The following is a 25,112-nucleotide window of genomic DNA, read 5'->3' as shown; positions in this document are numbered from 1 at the left end:
CCTGTTCCAGCACCCAAGCACCCTCTGGGTGCAGAATCTTGTCATGACATCCAACCTAAACCTCCCCTGACTCGGCTTCAGGCCGTTCCCTTGAGTCCTTTCGCAGGCTGTGAGGGTGAAGAGATCGATAGCTACCCCTCCACCTCCCTTGGTGAGGATGTTGAAGACCGACAATGAGGTCTCCCCTCACTCTCCTCTTCTCTAGACTGAACAAACCAAGAACGTCCCAGCATATCTCCCTATAACCCCAGTCCAAACGTGGTGCAATCTGTACAGCCCGGTCCAGACCTGTACAAACCAGTCTGGCCCACTCTATCCCAGTGCACTGCAGTACAACCCAGTGGGCTGGGGCCGTGCTGCCCCAGCGCTACACAGGCGACATGAGCAGGGCCACAGGACCCCCCGCCCCTCCGTTGGGCAGCTCAGAATCATCTTTTGCTCCCAACAGTTAAATATTTATTTGCAATTCGTTTCCAGAATTGCAAAAAGGAATAATTCTGTGAAAAACTTGAGTGTTGCACTGATTTAATGTGCAGAGTTGCTGAAATTAGGATTTTATTTTCAATTCAGATGATAACTCAGATTCTTCTTACCCCCTTTCATTTGGAGAATGCCCCTTTACCGGAGTGTGGAGACAAGCTTTAAGTCTAGGGTAACTATGTCAGAGGGCTTAAAAGTTTTTAGATTGACCTTTGTTATTTACTTACAAATTAATTCAAATTAGCTTTCCATTACATTTGTCCTTAGGGGCCAGTGTGTCAAAATTTTTGCACTGTTGAAAATGTCTCAAAGGGACAGTGTCTAGGAATTACAGAGACCATAAAATGAAGTAGGCAGTAGTTAGTCTGGTTCCAGAGACATGATGTAAATGCTCCTTTCTTTCCTCTCTGGAGTACAGGCAGTACAACTATAATTTGGGAACAGATGACTAAACGAGAACCTATTCCTACTTCCAGCATCAGTGGAGCAATACATTAGCTAGATATTTGAGAAGATATTAGCAGAACAGCCAGTGTTAATGTTTATATTGCCATAGTTTGCTCTCAGTATCAGTACTCCATACTTTATCACAAGTGGTTTGTACTTCTCACAAAGAAACTGTTTCTGTTCAGCAGATTAAGGTGAATTCATTGCATTTATTTACATTTTGTACTTTTGATTCTGGAAAAGAGTTTCCATCACGAATATTTAGAAAAGCCCTAAAACCTTGGAAGAATCACGCACTGTCACATAAAGGCTACATAAAGGACTCTAAAAGTTGGAAGTAAACAATCATATTTTTAAGTCATAGTGTTCACTGAGTTTTCAGTTCAGAACACTTTATGTTAGTTACTGAGGGTACTTTATTTCTTCACCTCTGAAATGCTTGTACCAGAAGTCAGTTGTGGTTTAGCTTTTTACTGCCATATTAGAAGGATAAGGAATTGGCTGTAAAAATATATAATGGATAATTTTAAGAGGCAGTTAAAAAAAATATTCCTTTTACAGGTAAGTATTATCTAAGACAGCAGAGCTGAATGTAGCTTAACACAGTTTTCTAAACTCTAGGGTATTTTCAGTCTTATTTTATGTTTTAGTGTAGATTTAAATCTATGAATGCTACTTCGCTAGTGGTATAAAAATGTCTAAAAAACCCCAAACATAAAAATCCTAATATGGGATTTCTGTGTGAAATCAGCTTCAGGAAAGATCTGCAGAAGAAGCAGTGTTACAATTGCAATCAAAACTCAACAGCATATTACAAAGTTGTGAGTGTCTACTAAGCCTCTTTCTTTTAAAGAAATTTGCTACAGTGTTATGACATTTTAGCCAGGGCTGAGGACAAGCTCTTACTGGGGAGAGGGATAATCACAGTTTACAGGTTGCTGGGGTCATGAAGAGTCTGGCATATATGTTTAATTTTTCAGTGTGGTTGTCATAGGAACAAACATCTGTGATTTCATAATATGTACTGCTGTTGCACATGTTGACAGTTTCATTTAAAAGCACTAACGTTTTCTTTGTATGTACAAGCAAAGAAAGCCTTGAACACAGGAGCTATACCAGTATTCTTTATTCTTAAATAAGAAGTAAATAAAGAACATCAGAGTCACCTCTTCTTCATGCTTCTGTGATGTTCTCTTGCATAGGCACAGATCTGGGTGCACGAGAGAGAGACAGTCTTTTAGTGCATGCAGCAAATCTGCAATTTCCAAACTTGCCTCTGGCCTGAAACTGATCAAGTCCTTCAAGTTTTACTGTATTACCTCTAGCGGTGCTTTTTAGCCAGCTCTAATTTGCCAGAATTGAGCTTATGAACTCTGGTTGTAGACAGAAATAATGATCTATGGGCATCAACTGTGGAATCCAAAAGTGGATCTTAGAGATTATTATGGACTGATTTAAGTGAACACACATGGTAAAAAAGGGCGGCTTCACATTTCCTATTAGGAGAAACTTGATAAATCCCAGCTGCTTTTTCAAGTTCATGAGCTAGATTTCAGTAATCTGAAATGTGGATTTTTATTTTGAAACTTTTTGCCCTTGAAACATTTTCCTTTATTTATTTTTCTTTATTTATTTTTTGCCTTTGTTGATTTTTCCAAATTAACTTTTGAATGAGTCCTTCCTAAACTTAGGAGAGTAAACCAGAGGAATCAATATGTCACAATCTTCTGTTTAAGTCTGGCAAACAGCAGCAGTGGGAGGGCTATGCCTGTTGAGCAGTGGAACATCTTGTTGTCGTCTAGATTTAAATGATACAGCAAGGCACAGCTGTGGGTGAGAACTTTCAGTAAACCACCTGACATAAGTACAGAAAGCAGCCAAGTGCCAGGGCACAAGTTCTGTGGTGTGTCAGGCCTTCTACTGTGAAGAGCTTGTACACCCTGTTCTGTCCTGTTGTCATTAGGCCTGATACAAGTTCTGTTTCCTTGCAAGTCATGCCTCACTGACATCTTGTTCCCCACCTACTGATGTCTGCCTTAAAACCACAACCTATACTCAAGTCTGCAGCAACGGGTGCAAATCTCTTTTGAAAAGAACCTATGGATGTCTAGGGTTATCTCTGGAGTGTGGCCTGTAAACGGCAAAACAATCTGGCAAATTCAGTACAGTGGTAAAAAAGGTAAAGTTTTAATAAGAAAACTTTAATAAGAAAACAGCAATATTTTCACAGTGACTATGAGGAAAAAAGCAAGAAAGAATGCTGTAAAAAATAAAGAATAGCAAACTACAGGGACAAAGTGCATTTTTAGGAAATTTTTGTAGGTGGTGAAAAGCTAACTACAAATCTTAGCTGTACACCTGTATTCTCATTTCCATGTTTCATGTGTGTGTGTTACAGCTGGATGTTAACAAAGAGCTTTGTGTAGTCTATAGCAGTGTGATCTGAGTGAAGAGTAGAAGTAATCTCTAGAGTTTTGTAGTCATTTCTGTAGTACCTATCCTTTTTTAAAGAAGGAATGCCAACATAGGAACGAGTCTACTAGCTCTGTCAAACTTCTGAGTACAGTGAGTGTGTTGAAAATACATAATCTTGTTTAAAAAAACACCTAACATTTGTGCACTTGCTCTTTCAGTGTGTGTGTTTATCTATCAGCAAATCTGACCATAAGGTATAGATCTCATCTAAATTGATTATTTATGGAAACAAGCAGCCAGGCAGGGGGACTGGGCTAATGTCCCTGCAGAGGCATAAGCTGCAGCCTGAAATCAGTTGTATTAGGCTCAGTTTCAACATGTCAATCTAGAGAAAGCAAGGTTTCACTGTTTCTGTGGTGTGTGTTTGACTTGGACACAGCACAGCTCCTGGAGTGGTGGGAACATTTCCATATCATGCAGTCCTGTCAGGCAAACAAATTTCCCACAGGTTTACATAAGATGGTCCAGGTATGTGTCATTTCTTACATTTTCTCTATATAGTGCTGTTTCTGTCAATTAAATGTCAAAATCTTGATGTTCCTGTAAAAGAACTGTAAAAGAGCAGACCAATATCATTACTGGCAAAGAAAGCAGTTTTAACATTTTAGCTGCTGGTTAATTATCCCTACTCCATAGCAGTGTCAGAATTTTCAATAACTTTTCTAGCAGCAGTCTAAAGCTGCTGACAATTAAAAACTATCTATAAGATACTGGGAGAGAAAATGCATGGAGGTTTCTTCCTAAATCTCCTGAAATACAGAGTTATGTTGACATAGAGGTATTTTACATAATGTGAACTTCCTTAAGTGAAGATACTTGAAATGTAGAAGGCAAACAGATGAGGAAGAATAAACAAGGTTGCCATGTGATTTTGGCAGGCCCACAGTTACCATGACTATTGGCAACCTGTGTCGAGGCATGTGGAATATTACTGATCCCCTGTGTTATAGCAGCATTTGTGATCTGGAACAAAAACTCTCTATTTCCGTGTGGAAAGCTACAGAGGATCAACTGGAAAAAAAAATTTTTGGGGGTTTGTTTTTTTTTGGGTGGGGGGAGGGTTTTGTGTGTATGGTTTTGCTTTTCTTTTGGTTGTGGGGATGTATAAGTTATATTTTTCTGGAGAGGAATATATTATCCCTGGTTTTATCTGCATCTTATGCTCAGAAGGTGGGAAAAGCCCCTTGAGAGTGTGTTAATTGTTATTTCAAACAATAAATTCTCCAGCTCTGTTACCAGATAGTTTGTAGATCTTTGAGAAAAGCCTCTGTCATCAAATATGTCTGGGTTTTTTGATGGGCCAAGAGGAAAAGAGTGAGAAGAGATCTGCATAGACTTGATTTGTGAAAACTATTTGAAATTACTAATTCTGCATTTGAGGGGAAATTTACAAAATCCTGAACTCTTCCCATTAAAATTAGCTATGCTGAATTTAGTAGCTTATAGGGTTATAGCAAGATAAGGTACATATAGTACTTAAGTTTAGAAATTTTATAAGAAAATTATTCCAGCATTCAATGGAATGCCATTGCTTAAAGTTATCTCATTCTGGACTTCACTTTTATAATACGGTTGTATTTAGTTTTGCCAAAATAATTGCAGTGCTTTCTGCACTGGTCAGTTAGCTAAGTAACGAAATTTCGACAACACCCTTTAAAGAATGATACAAGAACAGGCATGCAACAATTTAATCTGTACTGTTATCAGTACTCTAGAGATACTTGTAAGCAATTGCAGTCTCCTCCTTCAGTACTATGGAAAAGCTGTTAAATTATGATTACCAACCTAAGTTTTAAAGCAGTAATAATATCTAGACTATTCATTTCTATTATTAAATTTAATTATTTTAAAGGGTTCTCTGTAAATAATTAAAAAAGCAATCTGCTTCAAATTGAAAAGCCAATCTAATTTATAGATATACTTCTTAAAATACATTCTTTTGAACAACATTAACCAGATTTGGCTTCTGGCACAAGTGTTGTTCCACTAAAAATACTCTGTTACTGTTTACTGAAATAATTTTTAATCCTCATGTAGGAAGATTTCAGGTTGTAAGTATGAGAAGAGTAAATGCCATGTTGATTATAAAACCTGACTTAGCCCGAGCACACATGTTTTGTAGCCTTCTGTTTTTTACAGCCATCTGTTTAACAATAGTACACTAGGGATATTTTGAAGGAAATTAATGGATACATTTTTATGTTGGCTGTAAATATATTTCCCCAAAGTTTTTGCAGTCACTGTGTCTACTTTTGGGGTAAAGTCCAGTAGTTTTTTAACAGCACACAGAGGCAATACATACATTGAGGTCCTCAGGATAGACATGGCATTCATTTGATTGAAGCATAAATGTGACAGGTTTGAGTCTAGAACATTCTTAGCTCTATTGTGGCTGTGTCATTCCTCACCGTTATAAAAGAGACTCCAATTATTAGTATAGCATTTGTACAGATCTGTGTAGATAAGAATACACTTATTCTGCTCTCAGCCTAATTATCCATCACCAAAACCCTTGTGATGCTAAGGAGATCTAAGGAAACAGACAGAATCAGCAGTTCTAGTTCTAATTTGATTTGGTGTTACCTTTTAAAAGTAAGCCCTTATTCTTTGAGAATGAGTTTTAATATGAATGTGGAAGAAATGAGAGGCAACTGACCTCTTGAACAGTTGGACGACAATGATAGACCTAAAAAAAATTTATTTTTTTTTTTTCACATCATGAGTTGCATAAATCTTAGTGATCTGTTATGTGTACCTTGGAGATTAAGATATATAGAGATATGTTTGTGTGTATAAGCCAATGATGGAGCCTCCATTTATCTTAGATGAAATTCAGTAAGAAAATAATTGAAAAACATCAATATTACTGATGTTAGCTAAAAAACAAATAACAAGTGTGGTGGTGCATTCCACACCAACCCCGCCCCATCCCCCCAACCACCTCCCCTTTCTTTCCAGGCTGTAGTGTGAGAAATGTTCATGACAACAGGATGACAGCTACTGTCATCAGTTTAAATTGTGGAAAGAAGAGCAATTTAATCTTTGTAATTTTAAAAAAATATTATTTGTAACATACACAAGAGATGAAAAATATTCCATGGAAAAGCACTCCATTTTAATGCTTAATGGACCAAAGGCTACTTATAGTTGTGCCAGTGTAAGCCAGTTGGCTGAATTGGAGTTCTCGCAGTGTAACAGAACAGAATCTGTCTGTAAATTTACCTCTTTAATAAATGAGCCAGGTGGCTCACAAAAGTGATCTTTACAATGGCAAATTCAGTTGTGCCGGTTTCTTTTGCTTGTACACTAAATAGCAGTACATAGTATTTCTTATGTAGAGAGTGATTTTATGCACAGACCCCATTTAAGAAGCTTGTATTACTTTACATCGAAACCATAAGTGAGAGAATTTGCCAGAGATGACATTGGGGTTCCAAAGCAATTACATCCAAAGATTTGACTTCGTCACAGTATCGGATGTGCCTGTAGCATAAGAGGACAAATTTTAAATATCTGTGAGAAACCAGCGCAGTTTATGATTGTTGCTCTGCAGTACTTGCGTTTATGAACTCTGTCCATACACGTTGAATCACCTGCAAATGCACCTTAAGCCCTAATGGAGAACGCCTTCCTCTGTCGGAAGGCAGTGGTTTAGGCTCGTAAATGTCCGCAAGAACAGGAGAGCGGGCACTTGATTTCATACTGGCGAAGCGGCTCACTTTAAATCCGAACTAGCACTACTTGTCGAGCAGTACGTGCATCCCGTGTCTGTGCTCTCAGCGAAACACGGCGTTTTCCCTCAGGGGAGCACCTCCCGCACGGAGGATTTAACCCGACGTATGCGGGGCATTTCCCGCTGGGAAACGCGGGCTCCCGGCGAATGCGCTTTCTACCCCGGCGGCCGTCGCGCCCGGGACGGCCGTGGGTGGGACCGACCTGCCCGGCTCCGTCCCTGCCGGGAGCGCCCTACCTGCGGTGGGGCGGCGCAGGAAGGGGGCGGCGCGGCGCGGCGGCGGTTCCGGGCACGTCGCGTTCCTCGCCCCGGGACCCGCCGCGCCCCATGGCCGCTCCGCAGGACCCGCTGCGCTCAGGTGAGACCGGCGCCGCGGGGAGCCGGGTGGGCGGGCGGGGATGCCCCGAGGGGCGGCGGCCGCTGCCGGGGCCCCCGGAGATCCGGGACGGGCGATGCACGGGGTGCGGCCCGCGGCGCCCATCCTGGGCCGGGCAGACCCGGGGCCGCGGCTCCCGGGAGCCACGTGAGGAGCGTAGCCCCAGCCGGGCTGAAAAGAGTTTTAAAGTTGCTCCCTTCCCCCTCTGCACATGCTAGCTCAGTATGGTAATAACTTATCATGTGCTCTGCTGATGTGATTTAGTGTAACTTGTCTTGTCAAGCCTGCTCCAGTATTTAGTGTGTAAGTTAGTTTGCGCTAGTTAACAGCATGTTCAAAATACCTTTTTAAAAGATGTTTTCTTAGAAGCTCAGAGCTCGGTTGGCTGTGAAGTCCACGTGCATTAACTTATATGGTAATGGTGCAACTGACTTTTAAGCACCTCACCTGTGGTGTGCCAGCATCACAGATTTTTTCCATGGCTGTCTGCTCAGACAGGGACAAAGTTTTGAGTAGTTGACAGTAAACAAAAATGCACAAGTGCTGATGGACTTGGGCTTTTCAGGGTACTGAATATTGTAATATAATTTGCCATATCTTCTCCTAATATTCAAATCAAAAATTCATGTGCTTGTAGTCAAAGCAACATTTTTTATTTGGGTTTAGCTAAAGAGTTCATCTCTATGAGCAACATCAGTATTAGAGTGATTACTTGTTTAAGTTGTGCTAAGTTAAACTAATGATGTGTATGCCCAGCTTTGGTGTGGAAAAGGTCTTGCGTGCATGGTTGAACTATGTAACTAAAGCCAGTCTTAGGTGCTTCACTCACCTACTGGTGGTGTCAAGACTGTGTTGCAGAGTAAAACTGTAACAGAAGGGAATACTGTCTCTGCTACTTGATGCTTTGTGAAGCCCCTCGTGCTTAAAGGTCAAAATCCCGAGGGTCGCTAAAACTCGCTTTCAGACTTCCTTCCAATGCAAGGGTGAAAAGCAGAGAAACTGTTCGCACTGGTGAGTGTGAGGCACTGCATCCCCATTATAGCAGCAGTATTGGACAGAATGAAAAGGTGGGCATCGGTGCAAGTCTGCTGCTCTTCTTGCAGACTGGTCATACTGGGTGGGCCCTGGCAGAGCTGTGGCAGCTGCTGAGCAGCATGCAGGTGCCGCGTGGCAGAAATGAACCTCAGGAGCAACCACTGAACCTGATTTGTGTCTGTCCGAGTCAACATGCACATGCTGATTTATGTCCATCTAAGTCTATTCACTTGTGGCTCCCTGCAGAAATGTGGGGAAGTAAATGTGGTCCAGTGTCTGTATCCTGTCAGGGCGAGCACAGTGGTAGTGATTTTGTGAGGGATCCCAGGTAATGTTTTTATGAAGCTGTCTGTCAAAGTAACCGTGAAATCAGACAGTCAGATGATACCCTCAGTTCCTGTTGGCCTTTCAGCATGCAAAACTGTGTATGGTTTGCATCTGAGATAAACAGAACTTTCCTCCCTACTGCTTTGTGCACCTGTGTCCAGCTCTATGACATGAGCTGTGGAATGTTGGGGCAGATGCATGTGGGAAGGAGAGAAAGGACATTCAAATTGCCTTATTCACAATAAAATATTAGGTCTGTTTTCAGATTATCTATCTACTGTGAGTGGTCAACAAGACCCTGGTGAATCATCTGCAACCCAATATGTGCAGCCTTTAATCTTAGGTGCAAATATTCATACACATACGTGCCACTTATAAAAAAAACCTGGGGACTTGTAGTGCTCTGCAACCACAACAAAACAGTGGAAATTAGTATTCTTCATAAAGAAAAATTAAATAAAGGGAAGCAATTGAGGTATAGGAAATGAAATACAATTTTAAAATATGCTAATCAAGAAAGATGCAGATTCCCATGACTGTGTTTATGTGTGAGACCTAGAAAGCAGGATTGAGAGGTACCTTGTACCCAATCACCTCTTGTAGAGATATCCTTGGGTCTGTTAAATCCTTGTTTCAAATGCCTGCATTCTCCAAGCATTTCCACTTTTTTCAGTGCTTCCCTCTGGGTTGTGGAAATTAAGTTACCAGTGTCAAAATGTACCTTGGTGGTGTCATGGAGATGTAGCAGAGAATAGAGGACAGAGCCCTTACATAGCAAGTGAGGGTTCACTAAGGCTTGTGTGTTCTATGGGGTCTGCCTTCACCTGCCTCAAGGCTCCTCTTATATGGGAAGAAGAAAGTTCTGGGGGGTGTTTTGTTTGCTTGGCTGGTTGCTTTTTTTTTTTTTTTTTTTAATTCATTTAAGAATCTGTAAGGAGGAGCTGAAAGGCCTCCAGAATAAACCAAGAGTAAGGTACATGCTTTGCCATTGGCTTTGAGTGGAAAAACAGTGAGACTAGGGATGCCTGGGCTAGCCTTCTTCCCTGGAGCCTTTCTTTGGCTCCCAGTGCCGCCTTGTTTTTCATCTTTCTTTTACTGGGTGCGCTTCTCTTTGTTCAGTTCCTCTGCAGATTTCCACTGCAAGTCCCACTATGAGCCTCTATTTTTGGCCCAACCCTCAAGCAATGTCTTATGCCAGCTTATTGTATTTTCCCATGTCCCAGTAACTCTCACCTCCTCTGCATTTGAGAGTTTGTGCTGACTGTTGCTATCAGGGCAGGCTTTATCCAGAACATTTTATTAATACCTTGTTTCTGGAGCAGGGATTTCATATGTACCAAAAAAGACATGTGACAACAACACAGGGGTTTTGCTTGTTTGTTTTCCTCTTCTGCATAAGGCTTCCTAATTTGCAGTGTGAACAAAGCTCAACTGCAATTTCATAGCCCCTGCCTTTTTTAAACATTCAGTGTGCAAAGACTGTGCTCAGCCCTTGTCATCTGATCATATGCCACCTGCCTGGCCAATGCCTGTGCATTTCCTGGGGGCTCTAGCACTGAGAAAGGCTTTACATGGAATCTCAGGGACACCCAGGAACTGCTGGTGGTGGGGCTGTGTGACAGAAGCAGAAGGTAGAACAACTCTGTCCTACTGCTGCCTTTTTATTTTCAATTTATTGTGCTGTCTTGCACTGGTTATTGCTTCAGCTTGTTCTGTTGAGTGGATTTGTAGGAGTGGATCCCCAAATAAGCAACAATAAGCAACTATGCTTAATTTTAGCTAGTTAGAATAGTGTCTGTGTAACTTCTGTTCTGTTTTGGGGCTCAAGAGTTTATAATGTGTGCTTTGTAGTTAATTTCTGTGACTCTGTTCTAAATCTACTGGATTTTATATTCCAAAGAAGGTAATTACCAAATACTGATTACAATCATGTCTTACTTGTTGCAGCTGAAAACTTAATGTGTACTTGCAGTAAGTGACTTTTAGAGTAAGAGTGACAAGAATGAAGATCTTACCACATAATTTAAAATGTTTTTATATTTTTGAAAACATTTCTACTTATCACCAGAAGATATTTCTGAAAAATATGTCAGGATGATGTTAAATTATAGGAATAGTTTTGTGAATCCTGACTTCTGTATGAGATTTGCTTCAGATTCTCTGTGTACTTTCGGTCAGTATCCCACTAGTATTTGTCAATTTAGCCATTGATGCAGAGGGGTTAACATCTCATGATTCATCTCCAGGTGCTTTGAAGATTAATTTTTTGATTCTCTTGATATTAATATAGTTGAATGTTACTGTTCTATTGTATACAAATAATTAATATTTTGCTCAAATATTTTTGAATTAGTATTTTCAATTTTCTATTGTAATCTGGTGTTGATTAGAGTATTCATTTTTGTTGTAGTGGGTATGTTTGTTTCCTATTTGATTTCTTTCTTTTAGGAGAAATTTGAATGCTGTCAATAGGAGAACAGAACTTAATTCAGTTTTAGGACTGAATTTTAACTGAATTTTAGTATTTATTGCTGACATGTTTTGTGATTTTTTTTTTCCACTAAAGATAGTTTAGGATTTCAGTTGAAGTCTATCTTTTGTTAGGTTGGAGTTGGGTGTCCTTATTACATGTAGTTTCTAATGTCTGTGCTAGTAGTTCCTACATTTTCCAGTTTGTCGTGTTTTCTTGTGGAAATATGACATAATGCGTGTAATGGCTGTATAGTTGTGTTTTACCTTGGTCAGACAAAGGTTGGAGTTGGGTGTCCTTATTACATGTAGTTTCTAATGTCTGTGCTAGTAGTTCCTACATTTTCCAGTTTGTCGTGTTTTCTTGTGGAAATATGACATAATGCGTGTAATGGCTGTATAGTTGTGTTTTACCTTGGTCAGACAAAGAAGCAAAATATGAATTGGCAGAAATACTTTGATTATGCAGTGGTAAAGTTTTCTTTTTTCCAGCAGATCATGATGCAAAAGAGCCAGTGGAGGATACGGATCCAAGCACTCTTTCCTTAACAATGGTATGTGTTTCTGGTCTAGTGCAGTTGAAATCATTATAGCTTTCTGTGGTTATGTAATGCCACAGTGGAAAAAACGTTCCAGGATGCTAACTCACACTGTGAGTGTATAATACAAGATTTTGCTTATCTGTATGACTGCACAAAAAACCTTAATAAATTAACCCGTGCAGTCAAAGTGTAAATAAAAATACCAACATGTATATCAGCTGAACTGGATGGTATTATCAGCGGAGCTGTCCATGGATAACCTCCAAAGGCTGCGGCAGTGACATCTCTTTAATTTAGAAAAGCCCCAGCAACTGAGAAAAATTGGTGCTGACATTCTTCTGTCTACATAGTTTGGACGGATAAAAAACCCCACCTAGGGCTTAAAATTTCATCAGTACTAAGCTATTATTACTTCCTGTAGCTGATTTGAAGTCAAGGAAAGGTAGGATCCAAGAGCGGTGCCTTAGGCAGGCCCGGCTGAGCCTCGGGAGGGACCAAACCGCACCCTCTGGTGCTCGCTGGCTCCGAGCACCGCTTGTGTCGGGATCTCGAACATCCCAGGCTCCATAAGAAGTTATGTCATGCCCGGGAATCAGTAGCTATCACCTTAAACACAGTAATAATAGCTTCCTATTGCATCTTAATCAGCTAAATAGGTTTAGAGCAGAAGGGGAAAATACTTATTTTTCTTTCAATGCAGTAACATTTTATTAAAAGCTTAATCTGCTAAAAGAGAGTTCGCAATCATGTCTATTCCTCCTGGCATATATTACCTTTTCAAGATTATCTTGCTACTTCAGTACAAAATTTCTTTTCCTAAACTGTTTTTTCACTAAAAATAACTTTAAAAATACTGTAGCAAAGAAGCACTCTCTATTACTTCTTCATGTGCTAATCAGCAGTGTTAGTAACATATCAGTTTCCCACAGAAGTGTTGTTGTATCTGATGGTGAACAGATCAAATAGTAGCAACTTGACAGATACACCTATAATTATGCACTTACAAAAGTACATAAAGAAAGAGCATATAAATACTTTCCCCAGCACAATTGCACTCAAAATAATAAACATTGATGTTTCTTGCCTTTTTGTGACAGACTGAGAAATATCCTGTCCAAGACACAGGAGTACCTAAAGGTAGGTATTGTGAATTCTGTCTATTCAGATATCATTGATCTGTGTTGCTATCTGTAATAAAACCAGTGGTGTTACCCAACAGATTAAAATACTCATACTTTTTGCTACCTATTTGTGTTTTAAATGTAATGCCCTCTCTGTTTTTGAGGTCAGTTTGGTATGTATATCTAACTTTTGAAATTTCCTTCCCAAGTTTAGTTTTGATCTAAAAGTCACTCTAAAACTATCATCAGAAGACCTGGGTTCTTCATCTGAAGGGAAAATACAGTGGTGCCATTGAAGGACACTGTTCAGACAACAGATGGGAGAGACATCATAATGTTAGATGGTAGCTTTGAAAGGACTACCAGTGCCTTCATGTTGTTAGAAATTAAATCTAGAAATACCTTTGAGGTCTTTTGCCTCTGACTGTATTCCCAGCCTTATAACCAGTCAACTCTTCCTGCCATCTTTTACCTTCAGCAGGTATTAATACCATCTACTGGGGAACCTACTATTAGGTCTACTCTGCACAAGTTCCTGCCTCTCCTTGCTGAAAATGGAGTGAGGGAGTGCGGGTTCTGAAGAAAAATGCATGGATTACACAGTGTGAATATCCTCCTTATATTTCTTTGATGTGTGGGGTGGGTTTTTTGTTGTCATCCCAGGCTTCACCATTGACTTTTGTCCAGGGAATGCATGGGCAGGGGCTTGGCTGAGGAGCACTCTGCAGGAAGTGTGCTCTCCATCCTGTATTGCACAGCAGATTTGCTGTGGGACAGCCATAGGAAATCAGGCTTGTCACAATGGAAACTTGTGCTGAGGAGTGGGAGCACTATACCACTGGGGTCAAAGAAAAGTTGGAAATAATTCTGGGGCTTAAGAAAGCCAGGCAGAGGAAATGAGCACTCTTCAGAAGTGCTGCTCAGCAGGGAAGGATCATGTGGGATGAAGACTCTTTGAACTCATAACCTAGTTTCTGTTTATTTGCAGGCAGGTGGTTTGGCCCTTCAAAATTGTTTATTAGCACCAAAGCAATTACACTGGAACATTCTTTTCCACGTTCTATTTTTTATTTCACCTGTGACATTAGATCCTCCTCAAAATTAATTAGATAAATTCCCAAATTTCAAATTTGTCAGGGTTGTTTAAAGTCCAAAATTGCATATTCTAAATGCATCTAATTTAAAAAGGAAAGCTAAGACATAAGTAGAAAGGTCATTACTTTCTGTAAAAAGGAAGTCCACTTGGTTTATATTTAATTTTAATTTTTGCTTCCTCTTACTTAGTGTAAGATGTAATTACTAATATAGCTTGACATTTCCCCTTTGAAGTTGAATGTGATACAAATACCTCTTAGTATTCTGCTCATTTCTGTGAATTTAATTATTTCTCTGAGAATGGCTTTTCATAGTTATTTCTATAAAAAATGCAAACTTAGAAGTATGAATCTGTCAACTAAAAATTGTAACAGATGTGCTGGTCTGATTCTGTATAACACACAATTGTGTTTGTTTCAGATTTAATGTTTGAACAGACAGTACATTGGTGAAAGGGGCTGTCTGTTTCTTTTATTGGTCAATGAATTAATGGGCTGTTTTGGAGCCATAACTTATTAAAGTTCTTGGCACCGTTTACTGATTGTGAAATAAAAGGGAGTTGAGGGAACTTGTTATCTTGCAGAGGTCGCCTTAGTGTTTATCATGATCTGATAATAATTCTATTTCCACTGAAATACAGAACAAATTTTACACATATTACTTCCACAGGTTTGATGTCCATGCCTTGCATTTTCAGACAGACTTTATTTTGGAAAGTTTTTTTTTTTTGTTTGTGTTTTTGTTTGTTTGTTGTTGTTGTCTCGGGACCTACAGTCATAGAGAATAATGATGATCCTCTACCAAACATTGACATCACTGAGGATAAAATATTTTCCAAGTCCTATAAAACCAGTAAAAGAGGAGAACAGTGATTTTTGGTTTCCTTTTTTCTTGCAAGTGTAAGGATGAATTCTTTTATTTTTGAGTGAGTTAAGAAAATATTGATTCTTTCTGTTGTGTGATGATTCATAAAGGTAATAGAGGTTCTTCAATGAGATCTTGCCACTAAACAAACAACAAATGGAAACATACCAGTGCTACAAATGTAGTCACTCCCATGCAGCGTTCTTGTGTGTAAAAACATGTACTATATAACCCTTTTCAATAACCCTTGTTATTAGCTAGTCAGCACCTGACACAGGGGAATTATGCAAATAGTTTGATGAGGAGGACCTTACTAATCATGCAGGGTGCACAAGGTCCACAAAGGGTTTATGTATCCTTTGTATTCCATTTTGAGGGCTGAAGTGATGCTTGAAAAGTTAGTAGAGTTTGTGCTGTACTAAGGAATGCTGTGCCTTTCAGTGGACTCCCAGGGCTGTTGATAAACACAATTTGAAATGGATTATTTCAGTGCTTCAGCAAATTCCTGTGTAGTAGGAATTACTAGGATGAGTCCAGTTCACAAAGGGACAGAATGAAAGATAAATATTTATGGAGTACTTATTTTAACTGTCATTTTAAGTATGATAAGAAAAGCAAAACAAAAATTAGAGTGACTTGTGACATCTTCAGCCTAATTTGTTGTATTGGTTCAGTTAATATTCTGTAGTCAGCTTTCTGAAAGAACAACATGACTTTTGCTTTAAAAATAGTGTGATGTTTGTTTAGAAAACAACTGCTACTCTAATAACTAATCTCTGCAAGGGTTGTATTTCTTCTCACAGTCATGCTAAGCATGACTGTTACAAACTTTGCTGACTTAATATTTTGGGCTTTTAATCTAGCAATTCCCAGTGTTTGATCATTATATGGAGTTAAATTTTGTATGTTAGACACCTATACTATAATTTGTTTGATATTCTTACTATTTAAATTTGTGTGTGAGTGGAAGACCAGTGTTTCACACTCTTTGCCTTAGATGACGAATACTTAACAGATCAAGTTACTTTGGAAATTGCATCTGTGAACATCAAGACCCTTACATCAGATTCTGGCCTAATACAACAGGTAAGAAAACTGATACTTGAATGTGAACTAAGTTACTGCTGTTAATTCAGTAAGTATGTTAACAAATAAGTATATTTTCAGACTATATCTGTAGACCACAAAATTATTCAGTAAAACAGACCAGAAATTTGTTTTCTTTTCAAGAGTTCAGTGAAGGGGGCTTTTGTGCAGAAGAGCAAAAAAAGAGATTATTTTATCATTAACATGTATTTTTAGTTTGAATGGGTTTTGATCAATGTATAGATGTTCTGAAGAAGATTCAGCAAGTGTTAAAGCTTTGTCATGCATGCTGTCCCTCTGATGAAAATATTTCCTGGTGAAAATAAAGCTAGACAGAAAAGAAGTGAAGAAGTAAGGAATCCTAGATTTTGCCTTTAGAGAGGCATTAGACTGTTTTGCTTTGATTTTGGGACACTGCTCTTCCCATAGTTGAAACACTGTCCACTTTTTGTGAAATCTTTCATTGCCACAGGAAGGGCAATGCTGAGTGACTCCCATGCTCCATGGTTATCAACTTTCAAGTGAATGTTTTTTTGCTGAATTTCAAATTGATTCTCTTTGGGTTGAGCAGAAAACTTGGAGAAGAGAAATGAATGAGCATTCTCCAGCAAGATGAAGAATTAAAAGGAGTTCCTAATACCAGAATCCCAGCTGAATTCCATCAGAAACAAACATGGGTTTGGTATGCATTTCACAGATGATGGAGGTTAACTGTTGCTTCCCATCATCAAGAAGAGAACATTTATTGGCAGCTTAGAATCACTATAAAGATAATTCAGTGTATTAGGGTGGTAGTGGTTCCACAGAGTTGGAAAACTTTCTGCTTACCTTCAGACTGTACCTAAATTTATAGCTTTGATTAGACTTGTAGAGGATGATTGGATCTTCATTGTGGACAAAAAATATTCTTGCTTAATGCCTTCATTTCCCTGGCAGTAACACTACATTGTCTTATTGCAATTACATTACAAGAAAATGATCTTGACTAAACCTGAGTGCATCTGACTTGATAAATTGGATAATGACTGATCAGTAAAAATATGAATTTTGAAAACAGATGTATGGCACAGGTAAGTATCACTGCTTTTCTTTGTACTTTTTGCAGTACTGCCCACTCTTATTTTTTATGCCTCATAAGGCATGTATAATGACATAAAGGCACTTAGGCATTGGCTTTCACAGTAAGGTTTGAGCTTCAAAGAATTGATTAAGTCTGGGAAATGAAGTTCAGGACAGCAGTTAAGTGAACAGTATCTGCTTTTTTTTTTTTTTTTGTGTGTGTGGATATTTTTGTTTTGTTTTTGTTTTTTAAATTTGCTTATTTATATCTTTTGAAGTAGATCTCTGGGGAGGCTGAGCTGTCCTGGGAAGTTCCTATTCTCCCCAATGAGTTACTCTTCTGGGAATTTGCTCCTTGAGGCTCAGTAATAACATTCTACCTTTTTAAGGCATTTGTGGGAGTGGAGACAATTACTATAATCAAGAACTTCAGATTTAATTTTTTTAACTTTGGGTGCTCACATGTTGCCATGAAGGCCAACTTTGCATTTAAAAAGCGTTGTCCAGATAAAGCTGTTGTGGTAGAGAAGTAAACTGCTAGAAGATAATGGCAGGGCTTATACAGTTGCAATTGGCATGTGCAGTGTTAGAGCTCTCTTGAGCAGACAGCAGACATTTTGATGTTGCATGTGTGGTCTTGCAGTTTTCAGGGAGTAAAGAAATACTGAAAACAGTATGCAAATTTTTCCTTTCTTAACAAAGTCTGTAAATATTTTGGAGAGAATTCACCTTCTTTATAATTAGATTGTGAATGCATGCAAGTTCACCACAGCAACTGAAATAGCCTGTATTCTATTTTTAGTGGATTTCTTAGTAAAGAAGGTGTAGCAGGTAGGACTAGAGTATCTTATTACACTATATTGTTACCCATATATTGACTTTTGTTTGTATGCACAACCTGCAAAATTAAGAAGCCTGCTGTTTCAGAAGAATGACACAATACAAAAAGATCAACAATACTTCATTGCAGCTATCTAAGGGGAAAACCCCTTCTACTTTCATCTTTAAATACTCAACAGAAGAAAGCTATTTCACCTGGTTTCACACCTGCATAGTTAAAGTAAGGGCAGCTGCAGTTTCCCCGCAGTTCTACAATCAAGGGGCTGTCCTTCCAGTTTTTAGAGGTTGCTAAGTAGAATTGAAATGTTACAATGTGTGTTACAGTCTCAGGCTGCTAAGTAATTTCACTATGTTTAATTAGCAGATGAAATACCATTGAGGGAATGTTAACTTCAAATAGGAGGAGGGTTAGATGTGAACTGCAAAAATATTCATGTCCACCTGTTGTCTATAAAAGGTTCCTATGTACATAAAGAAGTTTATAAAAAAAAAATCTCCACTTCGCCTAGATCAACAAAACAGTCCCTTAATGCTGCTTGTTACAGGCAAAATTCTTGATTTTTACATTGCAAAGCATTTAAAAATCTTTTTCATCAAACCATATGAATTGTTAAATAACCTTTGAGTATTTAAGAGAGAGTTAGTCAAAAGATGCAATGCTATAGCATACCATTAATAAAAATACTGTTATTCAGTGCATACAACCAATAGGGCAGTTTCAGGAGCCAAAGCATGGAAATGCTGCCTGAAAAGACTGCAGATTGTTAGCAATTCCTCAAAACCATATGTATATTCCCTGTCTGACTTTACAAGTAGCTTGGGATTCTTTTAAGTAATCTCCTGCTGGTTGTAAATTAGTCAAATACTTATTCTGGTGTTCAATTACATTGTTTTATTTTTACTTTATATTTGTTTTCTGCTTTGTAGCCAGAAGACAAAGACACACAAAATCATACTGATGAATCGCTTTCAGGTAATATGTCAGCTTTATTGTTCTCCATATTTTATTCCTAGGTTTTATTTGAAAGTGCTTTTTAAAAAATTGCTATTTGTCATAACAAATAACTGCCTGGATAATTAGTGCTTATGGAACTCATTTCATTACCAGTGTCATTTACAGCTTCCCCTTTGTTCTAAGAGGATGGTGATAATAATGCAGACCATAGAAAATATGCAAGTTGGGCTTTCCAAGTATGTTTAGTACCTCTGCCTTTGGAAGTGATGTGGAAATAGCTGTCAGGAGAGAGCAGAAGCTGGCAGTAGGCTGTGAGTGCTTGTCCCATCATTTGTGTCAGTTCTGCTGGGGAGGAGTGTGTGTGTGTATGCTATACAGTTCTCTTAGTCTAACAGTAAGAAATGGAGAGTTTCCTATTAGTAAAGAAGCTTGTCCTATCAGGTAGCATTAGGATCATGCAATTAGTTGGGTAGTGCTTGTCAGTGTCCAACACAGAGGCACCTTAGAAAAGCAGGATTCTTTATGATGCTTTTGATAGTCTTACAGGTGGTATAGCACAAGAAGCAGGTTGGTTTAGTTTTGTTTACTTATCTCTGCCCTTTTACAGAGGTGTTTTCTTTACCCGTTCTTCCCTGTTTCTATTGGAGGACAAAACTTACCCTGGCAACCCTGCCAGCGTAAATAAGATGAAATTCAGATAGGGTGTTCTCCTGCCCTCTAAGCTCAGCCAGAAATTTGATTGGGGTATATTATATTCATTTTGCCTAGTTTGTATAAGTAAAGGTTGGTATGAATGAAGAAAGAAAGCTTTGTATCACTTCAGCAAGTTTAGGGTGCACAAGAAGAACAGAAGAGTAAACATACATATTCCTGTAGAGAACAGCTGCAAGGCCTGCGGAATACCTGTGAGCTAAGATGTCACCAGAACTTGGTTCCTTTTAAGAGGGAATCTAAGCATTTGTATGAAGTTATGTGTCTGCGGCAGAGTTGTTGCTGCACGTCCTAACTTGTTGAAAACTTCAGGAGTTGTCCTTGGCCTGCTAAAAAAACAATCTGATGAGCAATGTTACTGAACTAACAACAGCCTGTTCTTTCTTTAAAAATAAAATAGAACATGCATGCAGACATTATATGCTGGAATTTTCACACAATCTGACAGTAATTACTGAAAATAAATAATTGATGTTAAAAAAAAGAGCCACAAAATCCCACAAACAAACAGCCTGAACAGATGCTGTTGTCCTTATGAGTAGGTGGCATTAACTACCAGATTTATCCTTTGCCAGAGATACAGTTCAGGCTTCTGATACAGCACTTGTAAATTGTGTGTCACTGTTTTCTGTTGTTTTTAATCGGTCTTTTGATTACTATCAGCCCCCTTTTCACAGAGTTTCGTCTGAAGTAGGACCAGCTACTTCCCTATTTCAAGCTGTACAATGATGCTGGAGCACAGAAATTTTATGAAAAGCTTCTAGGTTGTGTCCATTATATACTATTTCGAGATACCAGATTCTCCTTGCTTTCAAAAGGAGCAGGGACAATTAAGGTCATATCTGGAGCCAAAATGCTCAGACCTTGTCCGAACTGTGGCACTGTTAAAGGTCTTGGTATTAGTGTGTGACTAGAGGTATGACTCAAACCGGTTTCTATGTGGTTTAAGGGATATTAATATATAATATAGTTTGATAGCACCACATTGTTCCCAGTTGTGGGGGAGATACTGACTATGGTATGTAGGAGATTTCTAAATGGCAATTTTCAGTATTTGATGCAGAGTTTAGAACGTATCACCATCAACTTGGTAGTTTTGTTTTTCTTGCACGTGGAGGAGTATGCACTTTATTCCTTTTCATGACGTACATTTAAAATAGGCTTTGTTGGTAAAACAGAGACAGCAGTTTTTATTGCGAGAACCCTTACAAGGCAAAGGAACACATCTACTTTTTCATTGTGTTAAAGTACTAGATGTTAGCTGTGTTTGGATCTGTCAGCAGAGATTCTCCTGGTGCACATATTTCGTGTTGTTATGAAGGTATCAGCAGAGAAATGCAAAACCTTTTCCTTCATTCTACAACACAGTACACTCTACAACACATTCTTCTGTACAAGATGTACAGAATGCACACATAATCCTGTTGGTGATGTAAGTGGGCATTATAGTAGATTCAAGGAACAGAAATTGTTCCAAAAACAAAAAAGAGGACTATCCTAGCTCACACACTGCATTGAATCCTGTGTCTTTTCTGTAAAAGTATAAATATGGTACTTTCAAAATTACTGGCTTCTTGATTAAAGCCACTTTTGATTAGAGTGTAGTGAAGAGAGAAGTTTTAGAAAGTTAATTTAATGAGTTCTTAATGAGAAAGAAGAGGCATTGCATATCACTACTCTGACTTTTTCAGAAGCAATTCAAAGAAAAATAATACTCCACAACCCTTTATGCTTTTGACTTTTTGTTCCTGGTGATACCACAGCAATAGATCCTAATTTTTTTCCCATGTAATGGTTTTCACTCCAGATCTCAAGAAAACCTGCAAGGAAAATGTCACCTGCTCCTTGTGCTTATTCCGTGCGCCAACCATCAGTGACATGCTCAATGATGAGGACTTGTTGTACACAGTGAGGCTAAAGCTGGATCCCTGCCATCCAACAGTGAAAAACTGGAGAAATTTAGCAAGCAAGTGGGGGATGACTTATGATGAATTGTGTTTCCTTGAACAAAAGCCCCAAAGTCCCACCTTGGAATTCTTGCTACGGAATAGTGACCGGACTGTGGAACAGCTGATTGATCTTTGTAAATTTTATAAGAGAATTGATGTTGTGAAAGTGCTGCTGAAATGGGTGGAAGAGGAATGGCCCAAGAGAGGGAGCAGAACATACCAGGCTGACTTCTAGGTCAAAGAAAGTTGTTAGTCTGTATGTGTTAAATGCTAGCTACCACTAATACATTGGAAGTTTCCCTTGCGAGAGAGGAAGCCTGTACTGAGGGTTTGTATACTGTGTAAGCTTTATCTACTGTATTCACAAGGTAAGCTTTATGCCCTCAGGGTTGCAAAGATAACCTTCCAAAAGTAGTTGGAATTATCCAGGTTGTGTTCTTGAGTCTGCAGATACCTTCAGTTTCTTTGCTGCTGTTCACAGCCTTTCTAAACAGAAAAGGAATGAAAAGGCCAGACCACTTGTTTTACTGCAGCAGCTGTGAACCACATCGATTGTGTGCTGTTGTTATTGGGAAAGCCATAGTTAGAAGGCATGTCTCTTGGCCTTACTGGTAGCCCTTCTACAATTTTGTATGTTCTACCTAGTACAAGATGAGGTGGAATCTTTTTCTTCCCTTTTAGTTGCTTTTTAAGCTTTGTGACACTGTTTTTGGCACAGGAACACCTCAGCATTCCAGGCAGCAATTTGGATCTGAATGTTACAATTAACTGAATATTCAACATCACATTTGAGCAAATTAAGTCTCTTTTATGAACAAGAGTAGACATTAAACAATAAGAGATGTTAAACAGAATAATTGCTCACATGCTACTACATCATAGGCCATATATTTACTCTAAGAAGAAATCATGCAATTCAGAGAGACTTTTCAACCCATAACCTTTAGGGGCCAAAAGAACCAATTAAAAGGCTCTGTGCTTAAAATTACTTTCCAAAGGTTTAAAGACAGTGTACACTCTGAGTGCAGGTATCAAATCCCTCTCACTTTGCAGTGTGAGATGATGGCACCACAGGGTATTGTTAGTATTGACTGTAACGTCCCTTTTCACAGGCTGTGGTTTTCTTTACAGTCCTGTGGGTTGGCCTACTTTCTGTTGCACACCAAGGCAGTTGCAGTCTTGTGTGAAACTAGCACTATATTTTGATTAAAGCCACTCTAATGGAAAATGAACAGCTGAATTCACCTACAGCCTAGGTGGATGGTTATTAAAGCACTTACAGTGGTTTAGACTGATTTTTTTCAAAGTATTTTAATAGTCTGAATTACACTGTTTACATTTTAAATGTTTCAGAATTGGCCTTTTTCCTACCATTCTTCTGACATCTCAGACAATGTAATATGTACATAGGTGTATATACCCAAGCACTGGTCAAGATGTGGGGCAAAACTAGAATGGGGTGCAGGTTGATACACTGTTTACTTTTCTCAAGTAGAAATTATAAGAATTAGTAGTAAAGCTAAGGGAAGTCTAATGCTGTATGCTGAGCTTCTGACTGGAAGAGTTTGAAAAGGGACCTCTAGTAATACTTTACTATAGATACTGAGTGATATGGTTACGGAGGAGCTAGAAGTAAAGACTAACGTTTTCAAGTCAGGCACTTGTTCTGGACTGACATAAAATTAGCTTTATCTTAGTGACTTCAAGAAGCTGAAAGTCTTGTTTCAGGGTAAAGAAATTGACCTAAATTTGAGGTTTGAATTTTTATTTTTTCTAGAAAAGACTGGAATTTGTAATGAACTTTTTAACCATTCCTCAAAAAAAAAAGCTGCTACTCTTTAAAACTCTAGTTTTCTAACTGTATTTTAAGGAGAAAATTTTACTGCTCTGTCTTGTTGGGGCTGGAGTTCAGGTGTTTAATGGTTCTCTTCTAAGAGTGGGTGTTTCCCAACAGATGTCTGTCAGCTCATAACTTTTGCAAATAATCTTCTGTCTTGAGTTAGATGCTCAAGATTCAGCTTTGGAGACTATTGCTGTGGCTGGGCTGCCTGATGCTTTCAGTTCCTGCAGAGGCATCCACTGCTGATGTGCAATAGCTCATAATGCAGCTTGTCCAACATAATTCCCATACCTTGGGCTGACTGCATGCAGGATTTAGGATCATATGCCTGTGTGTTAAGTTGTTCTTCTGAGTGATGAGTGCTGGCATATATGCACACAGCTTTTCCCTCCCATAACATACCACAGGTATATCTGTGTGGTATTATAATATGCTGTGCTTTGGTAGATCCAGACCAGCTAGGAGCTGGAGTCCTCACCTAAGAATCAGAATGGGAATACGAAATGATGCAGTAGCATTCCTGAATCAAGGTGTTCAACTGAAATCTACCCTTTTTCCCAATTTCCGGGTAACAACTGTAAAATTTTGAAGAAACTCTGTTGTCTTGTGAAGATGACTTTGATCCCTTGAAGCTCTTCAAAAGTCAATGTCAGATGCAAGACGTGTTAGATGGAAATAAAGCTGCTTCTGAGAATTCATAGGTGGATTCGGTATAAATTCAGCTCTGAAGATTGAAAATGTTAGCCTTAAACTTCACGACACACTGGATTGCTCAATACTATACTTGAAATACTTTTTTTTCCTCCTTGTATGCCATAAATGTAGATGTACACGCTCTTTTTTTAGTTTTATATCTGTTTACAAGATATTGGTTCTGAGTGTTCAGTTTATTCTTATGTCTTCTGTTAAAATGTGTACTATTTTTAGAAGAAATATAGTTGTCAATGTTTGACTTTATTGTATTTGTTTTTATTACAGCTAGGAAAACAGTTGTTTTCCTTCTCACCAGTCACCTTGGAATTACTGAACTATCAATTAGTTGTTCTGTCCTTATATATGAAATTCATGATGCCTTAAAGCACTTATGTTTGCAACACATACTGCTGTTGAAGAAAGGAAGATGCATTTTTAAACTCTTTTCCATATGAAAAATGAGTTAATTTTGATAGGATGATGAACAGAAACTTGTGGCTGAGTTACTGACTAAGAGGTATGAAATCTGTATGGGGTGAACTTTTCCTGAATCAATAATGAATCTGATACTGGACACTATAAAGACTCTACTAGGCTATCAGTTTTGTTCCATTATATCCTTCTATTCCTGTATAAGACCTGCTCTCCCTTCAGGGATTTCCAGTTTTTTGCCTCCTGTCTTTGTGCCTGTGGGATGATCAGTGGCTTTTGCCACCCATTTTGGCTTCTATGAAGCTGGCCAAAGCACTCTATTATTTCATTCCTGCAAGCCTATCTAAGATGAAATGAGCTTAATAACTGTTCTTCAGTAACAAAGTTACGGTGCTGTGCTCCATGAGAACCTAGCTTTCCTGTGAGGACAACTATGGGGTATCCCGGCAAAACGGTGACAGTGTCCAGTTGCCTTACTCTCTGCATGCACTTCCCTTGGATCTGTGGAGAGGAATGCAGGATGGGTTTGGGACTATACTTTGGAACCTACTATAAAGGATAGGCGTAGTCAGCATGGTTCCAG

General features: G+C 38.8%; 1 protein-coding gene across 6 annotated transcripts; it reads left to right on the top strand.

Moving 5' to 3' along the window:
- The first annotated feature begins 843 nt into the window (after nucleotides 1-843).
- EDARADD (EDAR associated via death domain) lies at nucleotides 844-24,356 on the top strand. 6 transcript variants are annotated; one of them, XM_068185018.1, is made up of 7 exons: nucleotides 844-864; nucleotides 11,838-11,896; nucleotides 12,982-13,021; nucleotides 15,962-16,050; nucleotides 18,080-18,169; nucleotides 18,877-18,922; nucleotides 21,423-24,356. In XM_068185018.1, the coding sequence occupies exons 2-7, from the start codon at nucleotides 11,894-11,896 to the stop codon at nucleotides 21,797-21,799; spliced, it is 645 nt and encodes a 214-aa protein (XP_068041119.1). In that variant the 5' UTR covers nucleotides 844-864; nucleotides 11,838-11,893; the 3' UTR covers nucleotides 21,800-24,356. The 6 variants fall into 6 exon arrangements, with proteins under 6 accessions (XP_068041119.1, XP_068041118.1, XP_068041115.1 ...); XM_068185017.1 differs by lacking the exon at nucleotides 844-864 and adding an exon at nucleotides 1,666-1,748; XM_068185014.1 differs by lacking the exon at nucleotides 844-864 and adding an exon at nucleotides 7,387-7,493 and having other exon boundaries at nucleotides 11,835-11,896.
- The last annotated feature ends 756 nt before the right edge of the window (nucleotides 24,357-25,112 follow it).

The sequence above is a fragment of the Anomalospiza imberbis genome, chromosome 3, assembly GCF_031753505.1.
Source record: "Anomalospiza imberbis isolate Cuckoo-Finch-1a 21T00152 chromosome 3, ASM3175350v1, whole genome shotgun sequence".
In the NCBI taxonomy this organism is placed as follows: domain Eukaryota; kingdom Metazoa; phylum Chordata; class Aves; order Passeriformes; family Viduidae; genus Anomalospiza; species Anomalospiza imberbis.
This window is presented reverse-complemented; position numbering and strand designations above follow the sequence as displayed.

What these genes read in the sequence shown, in the direction of transcription:
- EDARADD (XM_068185014.1), top strand. Translation starts at nt 7,463, where the DNA reads ATGGCCGCTCCGCAGGACCCGCTGCGCTCAG. An exon ending in GCAGGACCCGCTGCGCTCAG is followed by an intron (nt 7,494 to 11,834) that starts GTGAGACCGGCG and finishes TCTTTTTTCCAG; the next exon opens with CAGATCATGATGCAAAAGAG. An exon ending in ATTCTGGCCTAATACAACAG is followed by an intron (nt 16,051 to 18,079) that starts GTAAGAAAACTG and finishes ACTTCATTGCAG; the next exon opens with CTATCTAAGGGGAAAACCCC.